Source organism: Poecile atricapillus, chromosome W (genome assembly GCF_030490865.1).
Source record: "Poecile atricapillus isolate bPoeAtr1 chromosome W, bPoeAtr1.hap1, whole genome shotgun sequence".
NCBI lineage: Eukaryota > Metazoa > Chordata > Aves > Passeriformes > Paridae > Poecile > Poecile atricapillus.
Genome location: NC_081288.1, coordinates 80,935,377 through 80,959,954, shown reverse-complemented (window position 1 = coordinate 80,959,954; position 24,578 = coordinate 80,935,377). Strand labels below are relative to the sequence as shown.

Genomic DNA, 24,578 nt, shown 5'->3' with positions numbered 1-24,578 from the left:
GTTGTGTGCATGAAATCTGTAATTAAGAGCTTAAAATGTATATCTTCCTTGCACAGCCCTTCAATATTACTCTTCCTGCATATTTAGAAATCACTCCTCTTCCATCCATCTGTTGTCTGTCCATTGTTACCTCCCCCCAGCTTTAACCTCTGCATTGGACATATAAAAGACACATTGCATTTGAAAAAGAAGCATTTTAAAGATTAGAAACCTGGGGGACCCAACTGCAGAAAATCACATCTCCTGAACTATTTGCTGAAACATGTCAAAATTGCATTGTTTGTATCAACTCTCAGAGCACTTATTGGGGTTCTACTATCCTGAAGAACCAAAATTAAAGTGTGTACATTTGAACAATGGGTTTTATGAAAGCATCATTTACTCATTCTTCATAGGCATGTAAGTCTTCTTTTTGTGAATCTTACCATGAATACTGCTGCTGCTGCTGCTATTTTATTCTGTGTGTGGAATTGCATAAAGCTTTACTTGTATATAGATGTAACCAAAAAGTCTCATGGCTATATTTTCCCTATAGGCAACAGATGTTGGGGAGAGAGAAATGTATCTGCAAACACAAATGCAGCCCTAGAAACAAGCAATGATGAGGAAAACTATCCTTCATGCATGTTGTGAAGGTGAGGTGTCAGATATAAACTGGTTGCTCTTGCGCAGTCAACAGTCTGTACATAGCAGCTGGCATGGTCTTCATATGAATCTAGAAGGTAATACAATACATTGGTGTGTTAATCAATACTCCTATTAGACATGCTACCAAACACTTGAGTGTCCATAGTCTAGGGAGCACTAGGGAGGAAACTAGCTGAGGTAACATGGGACAGAAGGAAAAGGAAAAGCCTGAGAATTTTCATACCCATACTAAGGTCTGAGGAAAAAGGATTCTTTAAGGTGTTAAATATCAACCAATTATCTCAGTTTTATCTGAAATTGTGGACACTTCAATAATAAGAAAAAAAACTTGGAGGTTCTCATTCTTACTTGTAGTATTTATATTTGAACAATAACAACCCAAAAGAGGCAATGGTGATGAAATATGCAATACTGTCTAGGCACACTGCTTGCTCCTACCTCACCAACAGCATTAGAGAGAATGTGAACAATTTCCTCATGAGATGTTGCTACAACACTCTGCCCATTGATTTCAATGATACGATGGCCAACTCGCACTCCTCCTTGTTCTGCTATACCTCCTCTCATAAGGCTACAGATCTGTAAGGGAAAGGACAAAATTATCAGAGTTTTGATGTGGAACAGGGGCTTTTGACCACAAATGATAGTTCAGTATTTGCATGAATCTGTCTGCAACGAAGTATAAAATGTAGTGAATCACTGATTCAAAGTAACATTTATTAGCAATTGAGTACTACACATTCTCTTCCAAAAGAAACCATCCATCTGTATTATACTTCTTACTTCATGGTTTGAAAGAGCCATAGTTTACAAAAAGTTCAAAGTGCATAAGCTTTGCATTAAGAGACAATCAAAGCCACTTTTTTTTGGAGACCATATACAATGTTTTGGTCAGAGATACAAATGCTACAGACTGAAAGCAGCCTTCTTTAACTTAAACTAGCCCTTTTACTCCTCTGATTGATTCTAAAGATATGAAATAAGGTTTCTTTTCCTGCTTTTGACTGGGAAAAAAAGTCAGATTAATAACTTTAACCAGTTCAGCTTTGATATCTTAGACTGCTGCAGTGAGGGAAAAATACAATTAATTACATATATAAACTTTAACATATATAAAAGCATCACCAGATGGTCTGGAAGCTACTTACAATCCCATTTTGTACACTGAAGCCTAACTGGTATCTGAGGTCAGGTCTCCTGATCAAGACTGTGGTGACTGGAGGACATCTAACTACATTCAGTTTAACTTTGGCTTGGTTTTTTATACCCTGCAAAAAATAACAATCCACACAGAAAAATGCTGACAAAGATGGGGTGAAGCAATTTAACATGAGCATTAGGAAAAACAGTACTTAGAATGTTAATATGGTAATAGCCCCGAATAAGCAGTTCTTTGGATGTATTATTATGAAAAAGGATTCTTGAATACCAGACACCAGAAACAGGATGCCCAGTGAATTGAATAATGCAATCTAAGCCGCTTTTTGGCAAGAGGCTGATTTGGTTGTTTTAAGAAATCTAGCTTCCTGTTGGCACTTTCTTCATTTGAGAACACAAATTACTGTTCTAAATGAAGCAAAGGAAACAAAAAGCAGGTCTATTGAGAGACCGCCAGCTCTTCACCACTCTTCACAGAAGTAATCGTGAATGCCAGTTTATTTCTATCTTTAGCACACTTTTATAGGGTTCTACAGGGTCTGCAGGCAGAACAAGCTACTATTGGCTAACACACACAGTTTACATTTTTTCTCTTACACACAAGGATATTGTTTTACTTTACTCTCTCTTCTGCATGAAGGTTTCAAGGACTTTAGCCCTTAATATCACGACTTATTTCAAAGGCTGGTTTGTGCATACAGGCCTTTACTAATATATAAAATATAGCAACAAATCCCCCTTTCTCTTTTTGCACAAACCAGGCTTTGGATAAGATAACATACAACTTAGACTGTCATCCCAATTAACATTATAAGTAAAGTCCGTCCCCCTTCTAGCACAAGAGACCTCAACCATCTAGTGATGCCTCAGCTGGTGAACCAACTTCCGATGGGATCACTATCTTCTTTCAGGGCATGCAACCCATCCTGTAGCTGTTGTAGTTGCTCATGGATGGAAGCTGAATGATCAGTAAGATCCAAGCAGCACATGCCTTCAAACTCTCCACAACCATGTCCTTGTGCTAAGAGCAAAAGGTCAATTGCAACTTGATTTCATAGTACTGCATGATATACACTACTCACATCGGCTGAAAGCTCACTTAACATTGTGGATGTTAAGTTCAATCCTTCCTTATTCTAGCAAGCGAGCCTTTTTAGAGTGGCTAAACTTTAATTCATTCAGGCTTTGCTTTGACTGTTTGATGTTCTTCATTTTGCTAGCTATATTCAACAATTGATGTAAGCTTGGGTGGAACAAAGTGAGTTTCCCAAGATAACAGGGTCTTCCATGTGGATTAGCAAGAATCTAATTCCATGCTCTATCTCCACAGATTAGGAATATGGAACTAGGTAATCGCTTTGGCAATTGTCCTGTGAGATTGCACCACAAATAAAGGCTTTATTTACAGTGGTAGTAACGAGATCAGCTATAGGGTTGACTGCAACCCAGTGCTGTATCACTTTGTTAGAATGACTTTTTGTAGGGGGTTCAAACATTATTCATCCACCCGAGGTATTGGTGGAACATAACAAATCTAATTCTTCTGAGGGTTGTAACATTAAGAACTTTGGTAATTTTTGCTTGCTAACAGGCTTCAAGTTGTCTTAATGTGAAGCCAACAGTGCGACTGCACTCTTGCAACATTGCCAATCGATTCAGTCAAGTCTCGTTACTAATTAAACCTTTAAATGCTTGAGGATCCCATTCAGGGACTCCTATGAGACAGGTGCGAAAGGATCTCCAGGGGTGGCTAGGCTCAAACACATTGACCTTTGGCCAGTTCAATGTGCCAGAGTGACCCATATATTCTGTCACTTTTGGATGTTAGTTAGCAGACAGTTGGTCACGACTATACACATCACAATTACCATAAGCATTTTACCATGTAAATGACACCATATTTGCAAACTCATAGCTAGAACTTCAATCGTTAAATGAACTTTCAAAGATGCTTACACTACCTCTTGAAGAGGGAATACTTATACTTTATACTAACATAACAATTACTACACAAGCTAAACACTTAAACTATTGTCTAACTACTTTTAACACACGTGCTCTGGTATATATGTAGTCTAAGCGTGAAAGCAATTTGCTGAAAGGGTAAACACACAACTACAATTTGCCTTATATACAATTAAATGGAGTCTCTACACTTCTTAGATCTTCTACAGAATTTCTCCAGCACGATTCAGTCCTGGAACGTTCACTGCTCCTGTGATGTCAGCTGGCAGTTGATCGGTGACTGAGGGCTTTGATGTTCAAGTTGTTCTTCAGATCCTTCTAAATCTTAAAACAAAGGATACCTGAAAAATTGGTAGAGACACAACATCATAATAACAACATAAAATTTCTGTTGGCAACTGTCTATATAGTGTTCAGACACAACTGTCTCCTGACAGGTCCACTTCTGATCCATGTCTGGAGTACCAAGGCTGTGTGATGACTTCTCTGTTCACTGGATCTCATGTGTTCAGAGACAGACAGTCTGGTCAGATGGACAGGTGACCTTTCTGAACCTGCCAACAAAACACAGACACTTCTCTCCTTGAAGTTAATAAATTATACTAATTAAATGCTTTTAGGGCATCAATCTCCCCCGTCTTCTTAAAAAAAAATAAAAATGAGATGTACTTCTGTTATAAGCAACAACATCAACACAAAACCATATACACAATTAATAAGAACTTATACTAGTTAAAAATCAATTAAATCTTAAACATTATTAATAACATATATAATATAAAACTGCTATTAATTACTAAAACACTGCACTAGCATCCCATAGTTAGCAAACAAACAGAAACAAAAAATCAGTGAAGGATTGGGTAATCACCTCCGGAAAATGACTCTCCAAGCCCACTTCAAAATTGATCCAGCTGTCATATTAATAGGGTCAAATTGTTGAGTCAAAAGTGACTCAAATACTGATTTGGGACAGAAAATATCTGGATCTGTTGGCAAACATTCTGTCCAGGTAAAGTCAAGGCTTGGCCAGGGCCTTAGGCTTTAAACTGGAAAGATGCCTCTTAACTCATTTCTAAAACAAGGTTCTCAATAGTAGCAGCTATGAGATGCTTACAGCACAGCAAACTGTTAAAACGCATTTGTACAAAGCAAATGATCAGGAGCCTTAGGTACCAGACCAATTAAACCATTCAGCAGTTGGTTTAATCTGAGGCCTCCCCAATGGCGGCTGATCCTCAGCAATGGTACATCTTCTTAAAATTCTGGAAACACTGAAAAATAAGAAAACTATAACAAACAAAAACTGCAGAGATTGCAACAACCAATAGAACTCCTGATGAAGTCAAGGGTGTCACAGACTGCATCTACTTCCATTCACAAGCAGGTGTTCATCAGTGTTTCATCACAGCTGTCTCAGCTGTGGCCGTCCTCCTCTCTCTAGGAAAACAACTGTACTTTGCAGTTTAAACAAGTGTCTCCAAGAAAACATAAAACAATTTAAATTAAACAATATCTAAACCCAACAATAATTATATATGACAAAAGGAAATAATAAACTTAACCTTAAAAGAATATCTAAGTTAGAAAACTTAACTTAAAAACATTCAAGCCTAAACATTATAAAACTTGACTATCCTTAATTCTATTAGCACTTAATCTATATTAAATGAAAACATAACTTAATTTTATTCTGTTACTACAAAAAAGCAGCTAAAAGTTTGATATATACCTTTTAAACACAATATAACAATAACATGGATTCACTGTTAAAATTATGGAAAAAACGAGCAAATGGATAATATATACTTTAACTTAACTTTGTTTTATACAGTAAAATTCTCTTGACTAATTATTTTTTAAACCACAAATCTCTTCTGTAGATAACATTAATTGGAAGAAGGTTTTCCTAGAAGCTGTAAATCACACCATATTTTAACCTTGGATTCTAAAACCAATTATTGCAAGGCAACTTCTGTTAAGCACTTTTTTCCTCTTTTTTTTTTTTTTTTTTTTTTTCACACCTTCAAAGAACCACAATAACTTCTCTAATAAAACTCTAAAAACTGCAATTGCATAAACTCGTAATTACTTAAAACACAAAACTAACTCCAAAAAGGTATACAAAAACACTCCGAAAACCCAATAAATCACGACCCTGCAACAAACCAGGCACCATCCCAGTGCCCCCCCCCAGAGAGGGAGCGGGGGGTGGACTGCCCGCCCCGCCGCTGCTGCAGCTCTGCTCTTATCTTTCTTCACATTCTCCACATACTCTCGCAGCGAGGAAAAACGGAGAGAAAGAAAAAAAAAGCCTCACAAAGTTAACTTTAACAAATGCAGTTTTTCTCTCAATCTCTCTTGTTGTTCGCTGATAGAGGAAAAAGGCATGATTTTGCAAAAGCAGGCGATTTTACACGAAAAGTCTCTCACTGCCAGGTGCTAACAACGGCGATCAGAGTGGCCTTGGAACTTTTCTTGCGCTGCTTCTACCCCCAGGGTGCCTTTGTTCTCTGCGCTCATCTCGCTGCTCCCCCATGTCCCTCTGTTTCGGGTGGAAACCAATTTAAATTTGGCTTCTTTTCTTCCAGGGTGGTAAAGATGGAACTTAAATAAGATAGCAATGTTAAAAATGACTCCAAAAATGAAGCAAATAGTTCTGGATGTATCACATCCTGCCATAACTGAACAGATTCTGTTCGTTGTTTCAGCGTTCCCTGTGGAACTTTTTTCTCATTATTTTCTTCTCCCTAACTCTCCCTCCCTCTCTCCATGGGCAATATAGATAGGAGAGCTTGCCCAGCAGTGGGAGGTAAAGGCATCTGCCGCTGTGACGCAGGTAGAATTACGGGCTCACAGCTTCAGCATATCTCACTTTTCTGTTTTTTAAGGTATTAATTACAATCTGCCAAGTTCGACCGAGAAACACAGTGTCCTTGCTCTTTTCCGTAATTGCCGTTTCCCATATCAGAGCCGAGATATCAGTCCGTTCTTGCACCGCAAGAAGCAGTGAGCACTGCAAATGCTCATGACAATTAGCCCATATAATGAGCATATTCAGGTCCTTTTCCCTGGCTGCTCCGCCTCGTTTAACGAGGATGCAGAGAAGCAGTTTACCTGCCGCCCCAAATTCTATGCTAGCGGCTCGGCGGCAGGGGGGAAGGTTGCGAGCCTTCTACCGCGCCCCTGCCTTCGGACTCCCCCAGCGACTCACCCCCGTTGATTCGCAAGCCGCCTATCTGGTACCGATCCAAGGCAGCATCTATCTGCACTCAGATCCGCTCCACCAACCTTGGTCCAAGGCTCCGTCCCACCGTGTGTGGATCCACTGAAGCCCCCCTGCCCGCAGGGTGTCCCGTTCAGAGCGCCAAATATTGAGAGACCGCCAGCTCTTCACCACTCTTCACAGAAGTAATCGTGAATGCCAGTTTATTTCTATCTTTAGCACACTTTTATAGGGTTCTACAGGGTCTGCAGGCAGAGCAAGTTACTATTGGCTAACACACACAGTTTACATTTTTTCTCTTACACACAGGGATATTGTTTTACTTTACTCTTTCTTCTGCATGAAGGTTTCAAGGACTTTAGCCCTTAATATCACGACTTAGTTCAAAGGCTGGTTTGTGCATACAGGCCTTTACTAATATATAAAATATAGCAACACAGGTCTATGCAATTGACCAGAAAACTGCCAAACATTCTGGCTGGGAAGTGAAATTTAAAATATGCAACTAAAATAGATAGTTACAAATAAGTGGCTTTCCTCGTGTAGTTATATTCAATTTTGTAATGCAAACATCAAGTCTGTGTATTAAGCGATACTCACATTTATATTATCCCTCCCTTCTAAACTGGATTTATCCCATTCACTATTAAATCTTTGCTACCAAAAGAACTGAATGAAGAAGGAAAACCCAAATATAAAAGTGGAGATAATTGTGGAGTTTGACCATTACAAATATTCAAGCATTCAGAGCTGTTTCTTGTGGAAAAATCCAACTCCTGTGTTAGATTCCTTTTTTCCATGCAACATATAGAACTGAACACACATTACTCTTAAACATTGTATTTGCACACATATAGTCTTCAATAAACAGAACATATGGGAAAGAGATGCTGTGTAGAGAGTGCAGTAGCTTCAAGCTTCAATTGTGTTAACATTTATCCGTTTCCAACACCTGCTTTTGAATTTCTTTCATATGCACAAAGTCAAATATGGGTTCCATTGAAAACAATGGGTTTTCTGCCACGGACTTCAACAAGATTAGCATTTCATTCAGAAAAATAACTCCTATTAGAGCCGAGGTCTCTACATGCAGTTTACTGCTGCTGATTCTGTTGAGTCTAACTCTAGACTTGGTACCGACTCAAGACTGACGTTCTGCTGGGATGAAAAGTCAGTGCTGTCTGGACATGACTGTTGCACAGTCCCTGAATCTGTTTCTGATAGTAGTTAGCACCAGGTGCTTCTGAACAAGATATAAGTAGCATAATAGAATTAGGGAATAACTATCATATATGGATTTTTTTTCTTAGGTTTGTCAGTTTTTAAATGGTTTAAAGTGAATTAGTAGCAAGGCTTCTATCTCTAATTTTAAAATAACCTCATATGAAGTACTTGCAAGATATTTCCCCCATCTATATAAAATGCTTATCTTTTTGTATCCTTATAGCATACTAAAAAACCTTACGATCTTAGGATATTTCTGTAACATTGAAATATATACTTGGGTGACTGGTGTTTCATTTGGGGGTTCATTTGTTTTATCTAAAAATGTTACATAAACAGTTCTAGATGCATGGCTATAAAGACCTGGAAATGCATCGACTACCTTCTTAACAGAAAGATAAATAACTAGAAGTTCCTCTGGCAACAGCCTCATGCATCCATGAAAAAGGAGTAGAAAGGCCTCTAAAGGCAGGAGACAGAAATGCTAGATTTTTGATTGTTTTCATTTTGAAAAAGGACAGAAGATTCTTAATGTGTCACAGAAAAAGTCCATCTGTATGAGAAAATCATATACCAGGTTTAGAAATAAAACTGATATGGAATAGGAAACAAGTATGACAAAGCTGATAACATGTAGGTTAGTGAGCTTAGTTCCACTGAAGGTGGCACAGAAATACTTAGTTTTTTCTGCTTCAGGAAAAAAAAGAGTGTTGTTGCCAAGGTTTTAATATACTGCATTCATAAGATAGTATTTGAATTTACTGAATCCAGAATGGCTATCTCAGATATTTAAATATTATATTGCTTGTTATGTTACTTGTTAGTTCACGGTGCTTACATTTTCAGAAACCAGAATATCAGATCTTAATAGCAAATTTTTCAGTTCAAGCATTAAGAAAGGAATCCGTGGGTAACAAAGAATTATTTTGTGAATTACTAAACAAACTTTTTTTTTACTGCAGAACAGCACTACCCAGCAGGGACATAGAAGAATTTCTATAGTCATATATAGCATTATATTGCATGTGTACATGCCACAATATACAGCAGTTCTGTGGTAATTGCCTATTTCAGTAGGTAACCCAGAAGACAATTTAGTGGAATTTCCAACACTCTCAAAGGTTGCATCTTTCCCCCTCCTGAAACTTTGATACTTAAATACCCCTTCTCTTGTATATTGCATCTACCCCAGAGGCTCTTCATTTCCAGTTGATGTAACTGCTTTTTGCATTTACATGCTCTCATGTCAATTGAATGTTCTTCCAATTAAAAAAAAAAAATTAAGTCTTACCATTTAGCCAAGTTCAAAGAAACATTATACTTTCCAATAGACTCAAGTTGTTTCTACAGAAAATAGAGGCTTAATTTTTCTTTTAAATTAAAAGTCAAAATTAGGAAAATTGTAAAATATGTTTTAAAAAAAGCAAGCTTTAAAAAAAAAAATTAAAAGCCTAAAATTGTACCAACGCATATTTTAGACACCTTTGTCTCAGACTGTCCTATGAAGTTCAGGTGCCTCTGGATAGTAACAGACATCTTCCTTTTCGATCCAAATATTCCCCCGGGGTCTGAAGTCTTGCCCTGTGCCCTGGTCTAAGCAGCTAAATGTGTAGTTCCCTTCTTAGGGCTCAGAAAATAGGTAAAACAGAATTTGTCCTCTACTTTTGGTCATCAAAATGAAACTCCTATAAAATACACAAGGTCATAGTTAACAAACAACAACTAGTTCTATATTTTTGCCCTCCCACTACTCCAATAAAAGGTTTATAACATGTAATATCCAGGAATGTTCTCTGTACCTTTATAATGCTCTGGCACGTTGAGAGTGGTAAGCCAACCAAACTGGTCCCATTAATTGACATGATCTGGTCCCCTATATTTAGTTTCCCAGACTTCTCTGCTGGTCCTCCATGCATCATTTTGGCTATGATAACTGTAGGCAAAATGGATCCCCAGCCAGATTCCACAATCACTACACCTATAATTTCTCCCTTTTGCTTTTCAATGTAAACCTGAATCATAAAAAAGACAGTTTCAAACAAAAGCTATTTTCTCATCTATGGAACTCATGATCCCACCCCCATATGTATTCATATAAGCAAACACAGGCTTTTCATTTGCAAAATGCGTTTCTTATTCAAAGGCAAAACACAATAGGGTATATAGTTTAACACAGTTTAGATGCCTTTAACCATCAAATAACATTAAAACTAGAGATTTTGTTTAATTCAAAATTCCCCTCAAGTAGGAATCATCTGTTCATACAGCTGGAGGGAGCTGCTATAGAAGAAACCCTGACATGATGGACTTGGGTGGACAGAACCAAGTCAGGGAGGGATTTAAAGCAATTATGACTAGGTTTTCAGAACCAATTACCTTTGTGTTACAATGCTACAGTACTTTATCTCAATTAATAAAACCAGCATCAAATATATAGCCTTTTAAAATCCATGGTCAACCACTCTTATAAACCTCAATGCCTCCAAAATCTTTATGCTGTCTACTGTATAGTCACTTCTCTGATGTAATGTCTCAAATGTGAAAATTGTTTGGTAAAGAGACCACACAGACACAGTAATTCATTCAACTATTGATAAATTTAGGGTTCACTGCTTGCTCTTAAAACAGAATTGCCCATAGGATAAACCTACTTAGAAGGTTAGAAATTACCTCAGTGAGTTTATTTATTGGAAGCACTAATAACTTTCTAATTGTTGACAGTACAGGCCTGAACTCAGGACACATGAGCTTAATGGTGTTAAGGAAAAAAAACCAAAAAACCCAGACATACATCTTTGCAGTTTTCAGATTTGGAAAAATGAATCAGGTCATCATTGTACATGTCTTGGGTATTGAGCAAGTCACTATATTCCTTCTGACTTAGATCTTCTGGATTGATTCCATTTGATTGAATTCCTGGTAGGCCATACTGAATGCTTGACCTATAGACTGTGCAATCAGCTGTGCCTGTAGCAATTCCCAAAGAAGAAAAGAAGAACATCAGACATTCCAACGGTTTCATTCACTAACACATTCTGTTATAAATATGCTGCACAATGGTTGATGCCTACAAGGTAAGGAACTGTAATAATATTATTTAAAAATTAACCTAATGTAATAAATTAAAAAGAAAACCAGAACATCAACATAGTGATCCATGCAGTAAACCCAGATGAGCAAGTAGCTACACATAAAAAAATAGGAGTAAAGCCTTCTTTTCACAGATAAATATTGCTAACATAAAGGTATACCCATTACATTACTTGAAACTGAGACTCCAGAAGGAAAACTTCAGCTCTCACCTGTGCTAGTTTTCTCTTCTGGAACAAAGGCAAGCTGTCAAAAAATTAAAGCACCTTCTAGAAAACATACAATAGAATTTTAAAACATAATGAGAATGCCTATAAAAGAAGGCAAAAGTACTGTGGAATGCATAAGGAGAAGTGTTGACAGCAGGTTGAGGGAGGTAATCCTCCCTCTCTACTCAGCACTGGTGAGTCCACATCTGGAGCCATGTGTCCAGTTCTGGGCTACCCAGTACAAAAGAGACATGGACATACTGGAGAGAGTCCAAAGAAGGGCCACAAAGATCATTCAGGGGCTAGAACATCTAACATATGTGGAGAGGCTGAGAGCTGGGACTGTTCATCCTAAAGAAAAGGTTCATAAGGGATCTTATCATTATGTATAAATAGCTGATGAGAAAGCATAAAGAAGATGCAAACAGGCTCCTTCCAGTGGTGCCCAGTGACAGGACAAGAAGCAATGGAAACACCAAAAATTGCACTTAAATATAAGAACAAATTTTTCTACTGTGAGGGTGTGGTTGAATAAAGAAAAATATTGTCCAGAGAGCTATCTTAATAAACAGTGAAAATACAACTGGACACTTGTTCTAGTAGACCTTGCTTGAGCAGGGGGAATCAACTGGACAATCTCTAGACGTGCTGTCACACCTCAGTTATGCTATGATGCTATGGTATTTCTTACTCTTCCTTCCTACCCATGCTTTCCTTGAAAATTCTCACAAGATTGTTTGAAGTCACGGTCAGATATAATAAGGGAAGGGTGGACACAGTTGGTCCATTGAGCAGATCCAGCCCTTAATGTGACTGGAAACGGTTCACGACCACAGAATCATTCAGGTTGGGAGGGACCTCAGAGGGTCTCTAGTCCAACCTCCTGTTCAAAGCAATCAGCTATGAGGTCAGAGCAAATTACTCAGGGTTTTTAATCAGGTGTTGAAAATCTTCAAGAACAGACTACATAACCTCTCTAGGAAGCCTGTTCCAGTGCTTAACAGTCCTCATGTGAAAGTTTTTCCTTGTATCCAGTCTAAACCTTTCTTGTTTCAATGTATGCCCAGTACCTCACATATTCCCACCATGCACCACTGTGAGGAGCCTGGCTCTGTCTTCTTGATGACTTCATCACTGATATTGGAAGGCTGCTGTTCGGGCCCACTGAAGCCTTCTCTTCTTCAGGCTGAAGAAGCCCCTTTACCTCAGCCTCTTCTCAGAGGGAAAGGGCTCCAGCCCCCTGACCATCTTGATGGCCTTCTGCTTAACCTACTCCAGTTTGTCAATGCCTTTCTTGAACTGGGGTTGGGGGGGAGGAAACTAGGCATGTGTCATAAAGTTCCTTTACCTTTAAGAAAGTTAAAGTTGCTGGGGTCTCCTGGGAGTCTTTTCTCTTGACCAATTATCGGTCATTGCTGAGAATTGACAGCAGTTTTAGCCATTGAAAAGTAGAATCAACTTGTGAACCCCACCTTGAAGTGTACACCCAGAAGTCTGTAGTGCCTCTTTGTTTCCTGGTTGTGAAGAGTGGCGGAGCTCCGGCTGGCCTCCCGTTCTCTGCCCAGGCCATGCGGCCTGGGTGGGGAGCCGGGCTGGGCCTGCCGTTCTCCCGGCCGGGAGATGGGGACCGGCGGGGGCTTGCCCCGGGCTGAGCCGGGCCAGGCCGGTTCCTGGCTTAGCTGCAGGTTTTGCTGTAATAGAATTTACTAGGAAACTGCCGAGTAAAGAAGAAAAGCTCTGGACCTGCGGCAGGCTGAGACAGCAACTACACTGCAGAGCAGCCATGAAGAATCTTCTATCAAAGACAGCTTCAGCTGCTGCTCTGGCAGAGATCACAGAACCATCTACAAAGCCTGGGCAAGATTTTAACTCTTTCTTATCCAGATGAAACTTGCAGATTAATCTTTTCATCCAGAGAGAGAAAAGGAAAGTAATCAACATGAAAAGAGACTTTATAAACTACTAGTGGCAAGAAAGAAAAGAGACTTCAAGAAAGGTAGAGAATTAAGGAGATGCTTTAATTAAGCTGAAATATCTTTCTGTTAAAACTATGGAAATGGACAATGAAGTCTTGAGAAAAACCCCTTTAATTCATAATAGAGTATGGAGAGGAATAAGGTGTTCAAAGTGTAAATTTAAGTAATAAGTGAAGTAATTGTGGTATAGTGAAGTGCTGAGAAATTTGAAGCCTTGAGAGGCAATGAGAAAACCTGTTTCTTAGTGAAGCTCACAGAAGCAGATGAAGAATACTTTTTTGCCTTTGACTAACTTATCCTTAAAAATGCTATCTTCAAACTCATGACCCATAACACATTTTCAGAGTGATGTGGAATGGGAGGGGTGGGCTTTAATAACAGTAGCTCTGAGCAGCTGATATCAGAGAAACGAGAAACTATAACAAAAATAGTTTTCTTGTGACAAACTCCATAAATTAACAGAAAGGAACTTCTGTTTCTCTACAGAAACTGAGGAAAAGACTATGGAAAGAATTAGAACTGTTTAAACCATCAAAATTATACAGTTTTTGTCTCTGTTGTCATGTAAACAAAAGAATAGTGAGCAGTGAGAAATGAAAAGGTTTTTCTAAAAGTTTATTCTGGTGTTCTTGTAGTTTGTCAATAAACTCTTCTTTATTCCTTTTAAGTTTTATGCCTGGTTTGCTCTTATTTTAATCCATATCTCACAGCAAGAAATAAATAATTCCTTTTTTCCCCTTTTTGTTAATTACTAGTTTAAACCACGACAGCATGATATTCTAGAGGTGCTCTAGTGAGTGTTAAATAGAGAGGAAGAATCATTCCCTGCAATTTACTGCTTATGCTCCTTTTAATCCAACCCAGGATGCTATTGGCCCACTTTGCTGTCAGGGCATACTGCTAGCTCATGTTCAGCATTGCAGTCTGCTAAAGCTCCCAGGGCCTTTTCAGTTGTGCTGCTCGCCAGCTCAGCCTATAGGCAATTGAGAGAGACGGGCACAACTGACTGGTGATCAGAATCTGAATTTACTGTGGGCTACATATGCTTATATACCATTCTAGGAAGGCTAGTAATTTTTTACTACAATGATCGGGTTAGTCATCATACAAACAAGCTTATACATTTTTGCTACATCTCTTCTACTTGCAGAAATTGATTCAATCTTCTTCCCTGTCGTCAGTCTGATCCAATCCTCTTGCAATCTTCAAAGCTCCATTTGTTCTTGACAAGGCATCCTGATTATAAAAGTTCTTATGCTAATCAGGTCCAAAGTACTCTCTGTGTCTTTGCAACAACACCAACCTGTCTTGTTGATAGGGTTTCTTCCTCCATAGGTACAGGACTTGTCATTAGTCCTTGCTGAATTTCATGAATGAAGTTCAGTGGGCTTCCAGCCCACTCCACCTGGTCTATATGGCTCTCTCCTATGCCTATAACTTGCTCCTGACTGCTCTGGCTCCTAAAGCTACTGGATGCTCCATAGCTTTCACTCACTGCTGCATCACTCCCTGTGAGCTGTTCTAGTGACTAGACAAAAGGGAATATTGCACCTATCTTTAAAAAAGGTAATGAGGAGGACCCCAGGAACTACTCACCAATCAGCCTTACCTCTGTGCCTAGCAAGATCATGGAACACATTGTCCTGGAAATCATGTTGAAATATATGGAAGAGGGGGGTGATTAGAGAAAGACAATATGATTTCACCAAGGGCAAATTGTGCCTGACTAGCCTAGCAGCCTTCTACAATCAAGGGACTGCATCACTGGACAAGGGAAGAGCTACAGATGTCATCTACCTGTGCAGGAGCTCAGGACTTCTAATCAATGAACCAATATGATTGCGCAAAAGCCATTTATTGTTTATATTATGTACTTATTTATAGATTCTAAAACTACTGTTCACGCTATCACGCATTACTTGATTGGTGCCTCTGTACTGTCCATGTGCTGAGCATGCACTCCACAGGTTTTCTGATTGGTTACAGTCCAGGCGTTCAACTGCCTTTCTGTTATCTGGCTCTTGTGGTCTTGTTTTCCTGCTTCTCAGCTCCTTCTTTCTTATTTTAGAACAGTTCATGTCTCAGAAGCCTTGACAAATTCCAGGGGGGCTGATAAGAAACTCTACAGACAGTTTGGCTGGTGCACACTATCGCCTAAGTTGTCCAGATGCATTGCTACATACCTGTACTTCTTTAAGGCTTTGATCCTGTCCCTCACAACATTCTTGCCGCTAAATTTGAAAGAGATGGGTTTGACAGATGGACTGTTAGATGGATAAGGAATTGGCTGGATAGCCACGTCCGAAGAGTCACACTCAATGGCTCAAGGTCCAAGTGGAAACCAGTAACGAGTGGCATCCCTTAAGGGTCCATACTGGGACCAATACTGTTTAATATCCCCATTAATGGCATAAATAGTGGGACTGAGAGTACCCTCAGGAAGTCTGCAGACAACACCAAGTTGAGCAGTGCAGTTGATTCCCTAGAGGGAAGGGATACCTGCCATCCAGATGGACCTTGACAGGCTTGAGGGGTGGACCTGTGATAGCCTCACAAAGTTCAACAAGGCCAAGTGCAAGATCCTGCACCTGGGTCAGAGCAACCCCCAGTATCAATACAGAGTGGGTGGGACATGGTGGGATTGAGAGCAGCCCTGTGGAGGAGGACTTGGGGATACTGGTGGATGAAAAATTGGACATGAGCCAACAATGTGTGCTTGCAGCACAGAAGCCAACCTGTATCCTAGGCTGCATCAAAAGCAGTGTGGGCAGAGGGATTCTGCCCCTCTTTTGCACTCTCGTGAGACCCCACCTGGAGTACTGCATCCAGCTCTGAGGCCGCAACATAAGAAGGACATGGACCTGTTAGAGCGGGTCCAGAGGAGGACCACCAAGATGATCAGAAGGCTAGAACACTTCTGCTATGAAGAAAGGCTGTGACAGTTGGGGTTCTTCAACCTGGTGAAAAGAAGGCACTGGGGAGAGCTTATTGTAGCCTTTCAATACTGAAAGGGGGCTGTATAGGGTTTGCATGGCCTGGGTTTTGGTCGCGAGGGGGAGGTGCAAGGGCAGCTACAGGGGTGGCTTTTGTGAGAAGCTGCCAGAAGCTTCCTTCATGTCTGGAAGAGCCAATCCCTACTGGCTCCAAAGATGGACATGTTACTGGCCAAGGCTGGGCCAATTAGAGATGGTGGTAATGCCTTTGTGCTAACATATTTAATAAGAAAGAAAAACAAAAGTGGTGGTGCAGTTGTAATTTCAGCCAGAGACGAGCCGAGTGAGAACATGTGAGAAGACCAACTATGCAGACACCAAGGGCAGTGAAGAAGGAAGGGGAGGAGGTGCTCCAGGCACCAGATCTGAGATTTCTCTGCAGCCCATGGTGAAGCCCATGGTGAAGCAGGCTGTCCCTCTGCAGCCCATGGAGGACCACAGGGTTGCAGAGATCCACCTGCAGCCTGTGAAGGAGACCCACACCAGAGCAGGTGGATGCCTGAAAGGAGGCTGTGACCCCATGGGAGGCCCGTGGAGAGAGGAGCCCTGCTCCCATGCTGGAGCAGCCTGTCCTTGCAGGACTGCACCCTGTGGAAGAGGGACTCGCACTGCAGCAGTTTGGGGAGGACTGTTGCCTGTGGGATGGACTCGAGTTTCAGCAGGCTGCAGAGAGCTGTTGCTTGTGAGATGGACTCACATCAGAGAAGTTCATGGAGAACTGTCTGCTGTTGGAAGGACTCCATGGTGCAGTAGGGAGACGACTTCTCTCCCTGAGCAGCAGGAGAAGCCATGGGTCATGAACAGACCATAACCCCCATTCCCTGTCTCCCTGTGCCTCTGAGGAGGGAGGTAGGGCTGAGAAGGAGGGAGGGATGGGGGGAAAGGTGTTTTTAAGGGTCTTATTTTACTTCTCATTATCCTGCTCTGATTTTGTTAGTAATAAATTCACTTCATATCTCTAATTTGAGCCTTTGTTTTCCTGTGATGGTATCTGGTGAGTGATCTCTCCCGGTCCTTATCTCAACCCATGAACCTTCCATTAAATTTTGTCTCCCCTGTCCAGCTACAGAGAGGAGTGAGTGAGTGGCTTTGGTGGGTGCCTGGCATCTGACCCAGGTCAACCCACGACAGTGGCTTATAAGAAACACAGAGGGAGACCTTTTGCCAAGGCCCATAGTGACAGGACCAGGGGCAACCCCCTGAGAGAGGATAGGTTTAAATTAGATAAAAGGAAGGTTTTTTTTATTATTATTATGAGGGTGTTGAGACATTGGAACAGGTAGCCCAGAGAAAGTTGTGATCCAAGATGCCTGTGATCCAAATAGTAGTGGAATCGGACAGCATGCTATAAAACAAAGTTTTACCGAGTCAGTAGGAAAGATGAGGAACAATGCATTCATATGGCAACTCACTTGATCACCAGTAGCAAACACAGGGTTATAAGCGATGCTGTGGCTCTGGTGGACTGCCAGGGACACTTTTTGTCCGTGTCATCTGGCAGCAACAGCCAATCGTACAAATGCCTTTTGAATGTGGGTGTCATGTCACCCCATGGGTTCACCAATGGTACTGTGATTTCACAGAATTATATGGGAGTTGGATAATGTGGGTGGTATCTTACCATTATTTTACAAACTTTCAAATCAAAACAATTTGATGGCAAGAACAATATGGCAAGAAGATGAGTGCACTGCAACTCATTAGATTGGCACACTAGCTGGAAGAGAGGAGATAAATATGGACTTGTACATTCAAATGCATACACCAAGATGGACATCCAAGAAAAGATCAGTTGCCATTTAGACACCCAGCTTTTGGCCATGTTTTCAGAGCTGAGCTGTTCTGAATATCCTGTGTCAGACACACATGGAAAATCTATTGTTGTTGTTGGGTTTTCTTTAAGATAAGGACAGTTCCAAGCAGGGAAACATATTGGCCATCAGCCATTTGAAGGCTTAAGGTGTATCACAGTTGGCTTAACTGGGTAAGTTCTTATAGATACCCAGCTGTCCCAGAAGAAGAAAAGATTGACAGTGAAATATGTCAGATTGATATATAAAAGAGGCTCTGCCACTCCATTTTATTTACAAGCTCTTTAGAGTGGAAATCTCTTTGCTGCAAACAGATCAATTTTTATCTTAACTCTTTCCAAGTTATATTTCTTCCTACTAATTTTGATTTTTTAGAATGTCTATAAGCTATTTTTGAACTACTCTATCACTGAGGAATGCTCATGTCCTGAAAAATCCTCAGAATATGTTCAGACTATTAAGTGATCAATGCTTTTTTTAGATCAACAGAGAGCAGTAGGTTGCACATGTACCTGCAACCACAGAACTTATAAGAACATGATGCCTTCAGAACAGGTTCTCGCATACATAAAACCAGACATTTCTTAAAGGAAATTTTCCCATCTGGAAGCCCTTACAAATATTTTTGAAGGCATTTAAGGCATTAATTAGAATTTAACATTTTCACTTACATTTTTATAAATTAGTTTAATATACTCTGAATTGTACTGCAAAGACTTTGTGAAGCTTGAGTGAGGTGCAAGTTACAAGAAGGAGAAATAGGCTATAATAGGATGAAATAGGCTAATAGGATGCCTTAATTGGCATGACTGCTGTAGTCTTGGAATTAATTTTCACATGGGAGTGATTCCTCTCCTTCTATATGAACCATCTGATTGGCATAAACATGGTGGTCACCATGGAAACATAATATCCTGTTATTTGGAGGATTGAGCAATAAATGAGATTTGCTGTCTTGTTGATTAGATAGCACTGTGTGAGATCATTTTATTTGGGACAAACCTGATTCTAAGCCTGGCAACTCTCTATATCCCAACTTCATTTTAATGTATTTGTGCACAATTTCCCCCCCCCCCCTTGCTTATTTAGTTTAGTGTTTGATTGTTTTTTTAAAAAAACATGCTACATAAAATCAATAAGTTAGGTGCACTGATATTTCTTTCTCAAAATGTTTGGGTTTTAATTAATGAGGACAGGACTTCAGGTTTGATAACAGCCAAGTCAGCCCTCTGTGGGAGTGCTTGTGCACCCCGACACTTGGTAAAATGGCCTGGGTAAGAATAGACAATAAGATGCTAGTGTGAATGGACACATTGAGTCTGGCTGGGATGGAGTTGTTTCCTCATAGCACCCTCGCAATGCTGTGCTTTGCATTGGTAGCTGGAAAAGTGTTGATAACACACCAGTGTTTTTCACTGCTGCTGAGCAGTGCTGGCACAGCATCAGTGCTGTCTCTCCAACTGTCCCTGCCCCAAAGGCCAGTCGGCTGGGGGTGGGCAAGAGGTTGGGAAGGGACATAGCCAGGACAGCTGACCCAAACTGACCAAAGGGCTATTCCTCCTCCTGATGAGGAGAAAGAGTGCACAAGCAGGTTGGTGGGCACCTGGCAGCCAGCCAAGGTCAACCCAGCACAGTGGCTGTAAGTGGGACACCCACAGCTGTGTGAGAGGGCATTTGCCCCAAATTGATAACAATGAAGAGGAAGATGACCACCACCCACTTTAAACAGGAACTGAGTAATTATAAAGGGACTTTGTAATTACAAGACACTCTATTGGAATCCCCAACATTATTGATTGGGCTTTTTGGGGGGAGGGGAATAATATCAGCTACTCCTTCTGGACTCCATCATCATATCAAAAGAACACACAAACAAACAAAAAAGCCCCAAACACCCCTTTATGTCATATATCAGTGATCCTCATGGCAACACTAGGAAATGGAAGCTCCCTATGAAAATAAACTTCAGTAGGTAAGCCAAAGGTTGGCATGGCATCACCTGAGGGTGGCACTGCTAGCAGGAATGTTTGCACTGCTCTTGGGAGCATGGAGGGTGCAGGAGTGTATCTGAAATGCTTGTACACCAATGCACAGACAGTATGAGAAACAAACAGGATGAACTGGAAGCAATGGTCATTTTCCAGAGCTATGGTATCATTTGCATTAGTGAGACTTGGTGGAAGGAGTTCCATTATTGTAGTGCTGGGATGGAGGGCTACAGACTTCAAGAGGGATAGGCAGGGCAGGGCAGGTGGTGTTGTAGTATACTTAAGGGAGAGGTCCAGCTGTACAGCACTTACAGTTAGTGATGATGTGGTTGAGAGCCTGTAGGTGAGGATTATTAGGATGGAAAACAAAGGAGATGTTGTAGTGGGTGTCTACTACTAATCACCCAGCCAGGATGTAAGCCATGATAAGTTATTCTATAGGCAATGAGGGAGACATTTCAGGATCATTAGCCCTTGTTCTTATGGGAGATTTAAACTTCCCAGACATCAACTGGGAATATGATACTGCTGTGACAACCAGATCTTGGAAATTCTTGAAGTTTTGTGGAGATTACTTCTTGGACTGATACTTGTTGAAGATGGTCACCTGACTAATAGGGATGAAGAAAAGAAGAGGCGTTCAATGCTTTAATAATACTGATAGACCTTGGGCTGCCTGATTCTCTGAGTTGGAGGACCATGACTGCAAGGACAGTGACTTTCCATTTACGGACACTGAAATTGTAAGGAGCCAGTTGCACAGCTGTATGATCATAAGTCCGTGGGGCCTGATGGGATTCAGCCAAAAGCACTGAGACTCTGTGAGGTGCCCCTTGACTGGAAGCTAGCCAACGTTATTCCAATTTACAAGAAGGGCATGGGGAAGACCCAGGAAACTACTGACCTGTTAGACTAAGCTCAGTACCTGGGCGAAAAATAGAGAAGATCACACTGCAGGGATGAGGGGAATGATTTCAACTAATCCTTCTGATACCTTTATTTAAATCAGAAGGAAACACTACCAAAGGAAAAAAGTTTAACACACTCATTTAAGGCATGTATCAGCAATCCTTATGGCAATATTAGGGAATGGAAACTCCCTATAAAAATAATCTTCCTTGATGGATGCTCACTCTTACAGACCCTGATTATGCATTTGTAAGCTGTGGCAGTAGTGTTCTTTTAGAATCTGCCCCTCACTGTCTTTATGAAAGTATTACATTTACTTGAAAAAAAACAATTTCTATAAAAACTGAATTTTCAAACAAAACACAGTGTTCCATTGTGCAGAGAAAAAGTTCTACTTTGATGAAATATTTTTATGCAACAAACAAACCAAATGGGATCATTTGCTATAGACTTTCAAGTCTGTCAAGATGTGCTCACATTTTGCCTCCTAGAAAAATTGCAAGATAAAATCCTTACATCTTCAGACTCAAAGATGTGGCAAATCATTTTGTATTGCCTTTTTCCATCTTGGGAGGCATGAGATGCTTCCACATTTTCCTGTGAATTTGATTCCAGCATTCGTCTGCGAGCCATCAGGACAACTATATTCCCTATATCCGAGATGTAAGAAATGGTCCTCAGAAGATGATCCATCATAATTTCCTGCGGGATAGAAAAAACAGTATCAGATGCTTTTTAAGCAGATTTTTAATGCACTTTTGGTGTTTTATAAAGAAATTAGTGGGAGTATGACACATTTGTTAAGTAAATGTCTACAAACCGTAAGAAAAGTATCTTGTATGGGAGACCAAGAGGAATCAACAGCTTCACTTTCAAAAAAAAAACAAAACAAAGAAAAGTACATTTTGAAAATGTGGAAAAGAACACAAAGACATGAATATCTTGGCCTGAACACACAACATGCTGAGGACTAAGAACTTCAAATTATTTATCAGAATCAAATATGTCAGGCTTCTCTGGGGACAAGCTGGTACTTGTCATATTATGGTAATAGGTTGCCTAAGAGTGCTGTACAATGTAAACAAAGCTCCTTATTTTTTGGGCTGACTGCAATTAGCATACCTGCCAAATCAGTCAGACAACTCTGATTAACTCCATGTGTTATGTGGTTCTCAAGCATAGATTTCTGACCAGCAAGTCTTGGATGGAACTATAAAAGCCAACACTCCATGAAAGTCAGATTTTGGAAGGTCTATTTCAAAGGACTATTATTATAATACTGACAAGGCTTGACCTACAAAGCTGCTTCTTTGTCCATACCTGTGTGTCTGCATTCAATACTTTTATTCTCAGTGTAGAAATGAAGAGGTCCACTTCAGTAACAGGTTGAGATTCACCTTCTGGAGCCTGCAAAGAAATGGAATAAAATCAGTAACATTAGTTAACACCCTTAATAGTTATGTTAGACCACAAACAAAAAAAGAGGCACCAGAACAGCAATTCAAAGCAAAGTAATAGATTGCAGAAGCTAAACAAAAATATATGGAAACCCTGTATTAGATACAAAAGTGGGTTAGATGTAATTTGTAAAATTTTAATCCCATAAAAACCACTTTGACCTCCTTTCCCATGCAGGGGCTTAACAGTGACTGCTCAGAATGGGGAAAATGTGTAGCACAGGTACAATTTTAAATAACATAGCACAGTTCTACCAAGAGGGTCTTCAGAGTGAGACAATGTGCTATGTCCCTCCAGAAGCCATACCTTTGTAAACTAAAAGCAAATGCTTGCAATTTTAAGTGCATTTTTTTTTAAAAAGATGACTATTTAAGAACTATATAATAATGACATATTACTAAAATATGAGTAATTCAGCATATAATTGTGTCTATACTTTTTTCCTTTATTTGAAACAGCTGTGAATCAAGCAAAACACTCCCTATATAGGAATAAAAAAGCACTTTTTTTTTACTTTGCTAGTTTACAGAATAAAACCTGACACATAAATCCTATTTCTTAGGTATGCATTTTTGGTACTACCTGTATCCCTTTGGTAAGTCAAATCTTCACCCTATTTCTAACGCAGAATGGTTAATGATACTCAATGGCTAATGATGGCCAACTAGATGATTGACTTCTGAGAAAAGTTAACTGATATGGTAGCTCAGAAATAAATCCAATAAAGCTTTACTGAGGGGAGAAGACAAAAGACCAAGAAAAAAACAAAAACAAACCCCAACAAGGCAAACAACAGAACAGATGTAACATCAATTGGATGGAGGTTGTACTGCACCTTCTTCCTGACTTTGGATAATTTCGGTTCCATCTGTTTGGCATATAATAAACAGAGATGGAAAATAAGTTAGAGAAAAACTTGCAAAGACTTAAGTCAAACAGGAATATATACACTAATGACAGGGCTCAATCTATTAGTTGTTTTGAATTAGTCTCTTCTTAGATTAATTTCCTCTTTTTTTTTTATTGGTTAAAACAAAGCTTAATATCTATTGCCTTTTAAAAAAACTAAAATTAAGAGAGATCTTCATCAGGAGAATATATGAAAGGATTTTCTTCATCTAAACATTACTCTGAAGAAACAGTTTTCTCCCACACTCTCCAAGAGCCTTTCCTCATTTGCAGCAGTACAAGTTGACTCCTCCAAAGTAAAATCAGCATAAGATGCAAGAAAAGAATCCCACCCATTATTATTCCAACTCTTTAATATTTAAAGAATTAAGTACAAATTGCTTAATGTTCTCCCACACATGTGGAATCATAAATCTCAAATAATTCAATCTTACATCCAAACACAGAAATATATTAAACTTTCCTCAAAAAAAATTAGAAGTGATATCTGACTGAACCCTTTTGCCCCCAAATACATCTCCTCCTATGCCAATACACCCATGCATTTGGAGACCAGGTTTTTCTGTGAAACCTTCAGAAGAATTTTTCAATACCATGACATTCTGCCAAGAATGAAGAAGATCATATACTTCATAAACACCAGAAAATGTCTCTTATAATGAAGCAGTATTACTGTAATGATGCTTTATACCCAAAGACATTTCATATAATCCCATGAAAATATCTTATGTACTATTACTGTGATAAGTACAGTGATTGAAAATAAGCACCACTGACATTCCATTGTTTTGCAGTTGATTAAAATATAAGGCAAAGAGCTCTAAAGACTATGAAGTTGGTGGTTTCATTAAGGTGTGGGGGGGAATGGGGTGGGCGAGCAGCGCTACAGCAAGTTGTCAGCATTATAAATGCGTATCACATTATTGGCTTCTCGCAAACATTATAATGAATGTTATATGTATAAGATTAGAAAATTTTGTTGTATTAATATAGTTTCCTTTATTTCTGTTATTG

At 39.7% G+C, this 24,578-nt stretch overlaps 1 protein-coding gene across 1 annotated transcript in view; it reads right to left on the bottom strand.

The window, feature by feature from the left end:
- Positions 1-643: 643 nt before the first annotated feature.
- LOC131592110 (amyloid-beta A4 precursor protein-binding family A member 1-like) overlaps positions 644-24,578 on the bottom strand; it is a 41,047-nt gene continuing 17,112 nt past the window's right edge. Inside the window, 8 exon segments of the mRNA XM_058863386.1 lie at positions 644-715; positions 1,087-1,227; positions 1,797-1,916; positions 10,021-10,233; positions 11,013-11,131; positions 11,134-11,188; positions 21,714-21,899; positions 22,518-22,604. Coding sequence (XP_058719369.1) covers positions 644-715; positions 1,087-1,227; positions 1,797-1,916; positions 10,021-10,233; positions 11,013-11,131; positions 11,134-11,188; positions 21,714-21,899; positions 22,518-22,604 — 993 coding nt within the window.